The sequence below is a fragment of the Somniosus microcephalus genome, chromosome 11 (genome assembly GCF_052327205.1).
Source record: "Somniosus microcephalus isolate GS21.2 chromosome 11, FLI_Smic_1.0, whole genome shotgun sequence".
NCBI lineage: Eukaryota > Metazoa > Chordata > Chondrichthyes > Squaliformes > Somniosidae > Somniosus > Somniosus microcephalus.
The window spans coordinates 6,853,897-6,861,041 of record NC_140997.1 but is presented as its reverse complement, the minus strand read 5'-3'; the positions used below and the strand labels follow the sequence as shown (position 1 = coordinate 6,861,041).

The 7,145-nt window shown below is 52.7% G+C and overlaps 1 protein-coding gene across 3 annotated transcripts in view; it reads right to left on the bottom strand.

Annotated features, from left to right (window-relative positions):
• Window positions 1–869: 869 nt before the first annotated feature.
• The window catches only part of LOC147110270 (epithelial sodium channel subunit gamma-like), a 97,210-nt gene continuing 90,934 nt past the window's right edge, over window positions 870–7,145 (bottom strand). For all 3 annotated transcript variants that reach the window (XM_086000064.1, XM_086000066.1, XM_086000065.1), the window contains 2 exons: window positions 4,161–4,236; window positions 870–1,902 (listed from right to left, as the gene is read on the bottom strand). In XM_086000064.1, the coding sequence (XP_085856190.1) occupies window positions 1,180–1,902; window positions 4,161–4,236 (799 nt within the window). In that variant the 3' untranslated portion in view covers window positions 870–1,179. The remainder of the gene's footprint in view (window positions 1,903–4,160; window positions 4,237–7,145) is intronic.

The window sequence follows — 7,145 nt, the reverse complement described above, 5'->3', positions numbered from 1 at the left end:
TAGTAACAGACAGGAGTGAATCGGTCCCTTTTACCCGCTGTGTGCTGTACATGTACAGGAGACACTGAGACACACACGGGCCATACAGTACCAGACGGGAGTGAATCGTTCCCTTTTACCCGCTGTGTGCTGTACATGTACAGGAGACACTGAGACACACACGGGCCGTACAGTACCAGACAGGAGTGAATCGTTCCCTTTTACCCACTGTGTACTGTACATGTACAGGAGACACTGAGACACACACGGGCCGTACAGTCCCAGACGGGAGTGAATCGTTCCCTTTTACCCACTGTGTACTGTACATGTACAGGAGACACTGACACACACGGGCCGTACAGTACCAGACGGGAGTGAATCATTCCCTTTTACCCGCTGTGTACTGTACATGTACAGGAGACACTGAGACACACACGGGCCGTACAGTACCAGACGGGAGTGAATCATTCCCTTTTACCCGCTGTGTGCTGTACATGTACAGGAGACACTGAGACACACACGGGCCGTACAGTACCAGACGGGAGTGAATCGTTCCCTTTTACCCGCTGTGTACTGTACATGTACAGGAGCTGACACTGAGACACACACGGGCCGTACAGTACCAGATGGGAGTGAATCGTTCCCTTTTACCCGCTGTGTACTGTACATGTACAGGAGACACTGAGACACACACGGGCCGTACAGTATCAGACGGGAGTGAATCATTCCCTTTTACCCGCTGTGTGCTGTACATGTACAGGAGACACTGAGACACACACGGGCCGTACAGTACCAGACGGGAGTGAATCGTTCCCTTTTACCCACTGTGTACTGTACATGTACAGGAGACACTGAGACACACACGGGCCGTACAGTACCAGATGGGAGTGAGCCATTCGGGGTTTTAAATCACATTTATTTTTACAATAAAGGAAGTCAGACACCAGTTATAGGCTGTGCTACAGCAGCAAGCTAATACAATAGATATTCTACCCCCTCGAACCGGATGTGCAATTCGTGGCATTGGTTATGTGATAGAATCAAACATGGAACAAATTGTTTTGTACGGACTGAACTGGCTCCAGCTGGACAATCAGTAGTTTTAATGTTATTGGCAACGATTTGTAAAAGCATTTATTATTGATCGGATTGCAAAGATAAAAGATGAGAAGACAGTGTACAGTTTCTGGAATTATGGAATCATTTGCTCTGAATGATTGCGTTATACTGGCTCGGCAGCGTGTCTGGGACAGGGGGGCCTGGCAGCGTGTCTGGGACAGGGGGGCCCGGCAGCCTGTCTGGGACAGGGAGGTCCGGCAGCCTGTCTGGAACCGGGGAGCCCGGCAGCGTGTCTGGGACAGGGGGGCCCGGCAGCGTGTCTGGGACAGGAGGGCCCGGCAGCGTGTCTGGAACAGGGGGGCCCAGCAGCGTGTCTGGGACCGGGGAGCCTGGCAGCGTGTCTGGGACAGGGGGGCGCGGCGGCGTGTCTGGGACAGGGGGGCGCGGCGGCGTGTCTGGGACAGGGGGGCCCGGCGGCGTGTCTGGGACAGGGGGGCGCGGCGGCGTGTCTGGGACAGGGGGGCGCGGCGGCGTGTCTGGGACAGGGGGGCGCGGCGGCGTGTCTGGGACAGGGGGGCCCGGCAGCATGTCTGGGACAGAGGGGCGGGGCAGCTGGAGGGCGGAGTTGAAAGTTGGCGGATCTTCGTCGCTGATGTAGACGGGAGTTCCGTGAGCTGCGTTCCCGGGTGTCAGAGGCTCCTCCCCCTCCTTCCGCCACCACTTGCGTGCAGTCTGCGCGCCTCTCCGCGCGGCGATCAAGAACATGTCGATGACGAACACTTCTACAATCTCGATGATGCAAATGACAGAGCAGCTCATCCACAGACCCAACTGGCCTCCAAAGTTCGAGAGTAAGGTGACGACCTGGAACGAGAGAGGTGGGGGGATTAGCGTGGTTGCGGAGTCACCGATTGTGGTCTGGACCCCTGGGGGGGAGGGGGAGAGGAGCGGGCTGGGACTTGGGGTGCGGACCCCGATCGGGAAACTGTGCTTGTACCAGACTCCTGGGGTCTGCACCTCTTTGCCAGTTTTTAATTTCCTGCAGCTACAGTATTTTACTTCACTAAATGAGCTTGTTGTTTGGGTTAGATCATTTGTTTAGATTTATATTTTATAGCAAACAGCTGTTAATGTTCACTTACAGAAAGTGGCCAACCATATCGATACAAGACAGTGAAGAATCTAGACTAGATATCTACAGGGATATTGATGATGCAAGTCCCGTTCACCCACCACCCCTGTGCTCGCTGACCTACACTGACCCCTGGTCCACCAGCGCCTCGATTTTAAAATTCTCATCCTTGTTTTCACATCCCTCCAGGGCCTCGCCCCTCCCTTTCTCTGTAACGTCCTCCAGCGCCCCCCCCCCCCACCCGCCACCCCCGGAGATCTCTGCGCTCCTCCAACTCTGGCCTCTTCCGCATCCCTTTTGTAATCGCTCCACCATTGGTGGCCGTGCTTTCAGCTGCCTGGGCCCTAAACTCTGATATCCCCTCCCTAAACCCCCGGGCCTCTCTACCAACGTTCCCTCTAATTTTGGGCAGCACAGCCCATTCAAAACTCCGCGCATGCGCGTTTTTTTCAATTTAAAAGCCGGCTCACACGCTGCACGGGACCTCCAGAGTGTGGGCACGCAGCTTAAAGGGAACATTGCTCTCCGCCTCTCTTTCCTGCTTTAAGACACTCCTTAAAACCGACCTCTTTGACCAAGCTTTTGGTCACCTGCCCTAATATCTCCTTCTGTGGCTCGGTGTCGAATTTTGTTTGATAATCGCCCCTCTGAAGCGCCCTTGGGATGTTTTACTACGTTAAAGGCGCTATATAAATACAAGTTGTTGTCATTCGTTGTTCTGTGCTGAATGAACTGATCCATTATGCTTCAAACTGCTGCTGCCAGTCAGGTGACTCGTGGATTATTACAGCAGCTGTCGGGTGGGATGGGATCATTCGTTCTCCAGCGGTCTGTCAGTCAATTCAGTCCCATTCCCTATATCCTGTGTCCCTCCTTAAAGTGTTGTTTGGATGCTTTGGTCAATCAGCTAGCTGGACAATGTGTCGTTACCATCTATCACAGGCAGTTAAATACACTTGGCGAGGATCAATGAATCCAGCCATTTGTTCAATTCTGAAGCATCCCAGGTGATTGACATCCAGGGGTAATTGGCTTTGATTGACAGTTGAAGAGCAGAGAGGGAGTGCCAGTGATTGTCGTCCCTTCGATGGACTCCTCTCTCCATTCCTCTCCCTTCCCCGCCGGGCTAAAAGGGTTAAATTCTGAGGACAGGTTTGTACAGACTGGGCTTGCATTCCCTCGAGTTTAGAAGATTAAGGGGTGATCTAATCGAGGTGTTGAAGATGATTAAAGGAGTTGATCGGGTAGAGAGAGAGAAACTATTTCCTCTGGTGGGGGAAGTCCAGAACAAGGGGGCAGAACCTTAAAACTAGAGCCAGGCCGTTCAGGGGTGATGTCAGGAAGCACTTCTTCACACAAAGGGTGGTGGAAATCTGGAACTCTCCCCCCCCCAGAAAGCTGTTGAGGCTGGGGGGGCTGGGGGTCAATTGAAAATTCCAGAACTGAGATTGATAGGTTTTTGTTGGGCCAGGGTATTAAGGGTTAGGAAACCAAGGCGGGTAAATGGAGTTAAGATACAGATCAGCCATAATCTAATTGAATGGTGGAATAGGCTTGAGGGGCTGAATGGCCTCCTCCTGTTCCTATGTTCCTTCCTATATTCCTCTCCTGAAGACCTTGACTCCTTTCTGGGTACAGTTTCAGCGATGTGTATATCCAGCCGGAGACTATTATTCATGTTTGAGCCTCGAGACTGATGGTCATCAGGCTATTCCATCACAGAGGCATCACAGACAAGATCACCTGATGCCCAGTTATGTCCACTTCTGGTCTATGTCACTGGATGCCAATCAGAAGTGGGAACTCTTACCAATTTTCCTCTCTCGAACCCATTGAGAGTGAGATCAATGGGCCTCTGCTGTTGTCCCAACCGAGATCAACGAGCTCAGCGCAGGCCAGGGAACAAGCCTGGGATCTGTTTGACTCAAGCACCCACAATAACCTTTATGGGCCATCAGGGGAGTCCAGTGAGCATAATTCCAAGACTTACATTATTTGCCGCTGTCTCAGAGATGTTCCTCAGATTGAGATCTTTGTAGAAGATGCCCAGATTGGCCAACTCATTCCTGTCAAGTGGAAATAAGACCATGAAGTCTCAGTCTGTGTACTCTGTTATATACATGGCTACTAGACACTACGGCCTAGAAATTCAGTTGTTTGCGCCAGCCGCTAGCGCCTTAGGAGGAGAAGATGTGGGGCGCTAGGCGGCTAGCGGCCGGGCGCAGCGCGATCTGCGCCTCTCCCCAACTTCAGTAAAGATTTAGCAGCGGCGCAAAGCCTTTGCGCGCGCTCAGCTGCGCGCGCAGATCCTGACGTCATTTCATCGTGCAACGCCCTTTGTGCGCCCCGAACCGGAAATTCAGTGGCGCCACCCTTCTTTGCGCCTGGCGCCCCCAGCGACTGGTAGAGGGGAACGGTTCCCAGTCGCTGCGGGGCGCGGGGGGCGCTATTTAAAGGGGACTCCTCCTGCAGTATAAGTGGCAGCCATTTTGTGCCAATCCCTCTGTGTGAGAGACGGATATTTGGAGAGAGACAAAGGCAGAGAGCTTTCTGCTTTGACTCAGCGCTTGCACAGGTACTTGTGGCTTCAGGCCAAGCTTTGCACTTGGATTTCACTTTCAGTGCCATAGCCTTGAGTCGCCACATATAATGGGGGCTGCAATGGGTGGAAACATTGGCTTTCTGCATTGCATTCAAAGGGATCAGAGACGCCGTGAGAGAGTGCCAGTCATGGCCAGACGGAGATTGGCCAACAGGCGTTGGCACAGGAGGCCTTACCCACCCAGGGTATACCGCCAGCAGTTCTCATATCTGAACATGTCTGAGGAGCATTGTGTTCGGAGGATGCGATTCAGAAGGGAGGTGGTCACTGAGATCTGCCACCTGCTTCGCAGAGATCTGCAGCCACAGCTGAGGAGCAGGACGTCTCTGTCAGTGGCAGTGAAGGTGACGGTGGCTCTCAACTTCGATGCCACTGGCTCCTTCCAATCCGCTACTGGGGACATTGCCAACATCTCCCAGTTCGCGGTACATTGCTGCATCCGCCAGGTGAACAATGCCCTTTTCAGAAGGAGACGTCAGTACATCTCCTTCCCCATGACCCTGGACAAGCAGCAAGAGCGTGCAATCGGCTTTGGAAGAATAGCAGGCTTCCCCATGGTTGAGGGCGTAGAACTGATGAACCAGCAATGGTCAGGCCTTGCTTCAGGGCTGCAGTGTGCAGGGCATGGCAGCCAAACAAGTCGACCCTTCCCCTTTAAGAGCTGACCGGCGCCAGCGTGTCTGCCTTCATTGAGCAACTCGCCGCACCTGCGCTGCGCCCGTCCTCGGTGTTAGCGCCCCGGATCGCTGGCTTAGCGCCTAATGATAGTCGTGCATCGCCTGCTTTAGCGCAGCAGCAACCTCTTGGGACGATGCCACTGAATATCGGCAAAGGTGGCGCGAAATTGCGCCGGGCGCAAACTTTAGCGGCCGCCCAGCTGTAGCGCCCCAAACGTGGCTATACTGAATTTCTAGGCCTACGTATATAATTGGCTAACCCCTTCCCCTTTACTTCCATTGTACAGAATCCCAATGGACCAAACCCCTTCCCATTCACTCCCATTGTACAGAATCCCAATGGGCCAAACCCCTTCCCATTCACTCCCATTGTACAGAATCCCAATGGGCCAAACCCCTTCCCATTCACTCCCATTGTACAGCATCCCCATGGGCCAAACCCCTTCCCATTCACTCCCATTGTACAGCATCCCCATGGACCCAAACCCCTTCCCATTCACTCCCATTGTACAGAATCCCAATGGGCCCAAACCCCTTCCCATTCACTCCCATTGTACAGAATCCCAATGGGCCAAACCCCTTCCCATTCACTCCCATTGTACAGCATCCCCATGGACCCAAACCCCTTCCCATTCACTCCCATTGTACAGAATCCCAATGGGCCAAACCCCTTCCCATTCACTCCCATTGTACAGCATCCCCATGGACACAAACCCCTTCCCATTCACTCCCATTGTACAGAATCCCAATGGGCCAAACCCCTTCCCATTCACTCCCATTGTACAGAATCCCCATGGACCAAACCCCTTTCCATTCACTCCCATTGTACAGAATCCCAATGGACCAAACCCCTTCCCATTCACTCCCACTGTACAGAATCCCAATGGACCAAACCCCTTCCCATTCACTCCCATTGTACAGAATCCCAATGGACCAAACCCCTTCCCATTCACTCCCACTGTACAGAATCCCAATGGACCAAACCCCTTCCCATTCACTCCCATTGTACAGAATCCCAATGGACCAAACCCCTTCCCATTCACTCCCATTGTACAGAATCCCAATGGACCAAACCCCTTCCCATTCACTCCCATTGTACAGAATCCCAATGGACCAAACCCCTTCCCATTCACTCCCACTGTACAGAATCCCAATGGACCAAACCCCTTCCCATTCACTCCCACTGTACAGAATCCCAATGGACCAAACCCCTTCCCATTCACTCCCACTGTACAGAATCCCAATGAACCAAACCCCTTCCCATTTACTCCCATTGTACAGAATCCCCATGGACCCAAACCCCTTCCTATTCACTCCCATTGTACAGAATCCCAATGGACCAAACCCCTTCCCATTCACTCCCATTGTACAGAATCCCAATGGACCCATGATGCGCTATCAATTACTCATAAAAGACTGAGAGTTAAGAGAGTAACTAAAGGCTTTTATTAACAAAAGAATGAAGGTCTGCCTCGAGTGGTCGACCGGTCCAGAAATACAAAGGGCTGGGGAGCAGTCACCTTTATACTAGGACTTGTGGGAGGAGTCAGCCGAGGCATGTCCAAGCATGTACACAGTGGAATACAAAGTGGTTTACCACAACCCAAACCCCTTCCCATTCACTCCCATTGTACAGAATCCCAATGGAACAAACCTCATCCCATTCACTCCCATTGTACAGAATCCCAATGAACCA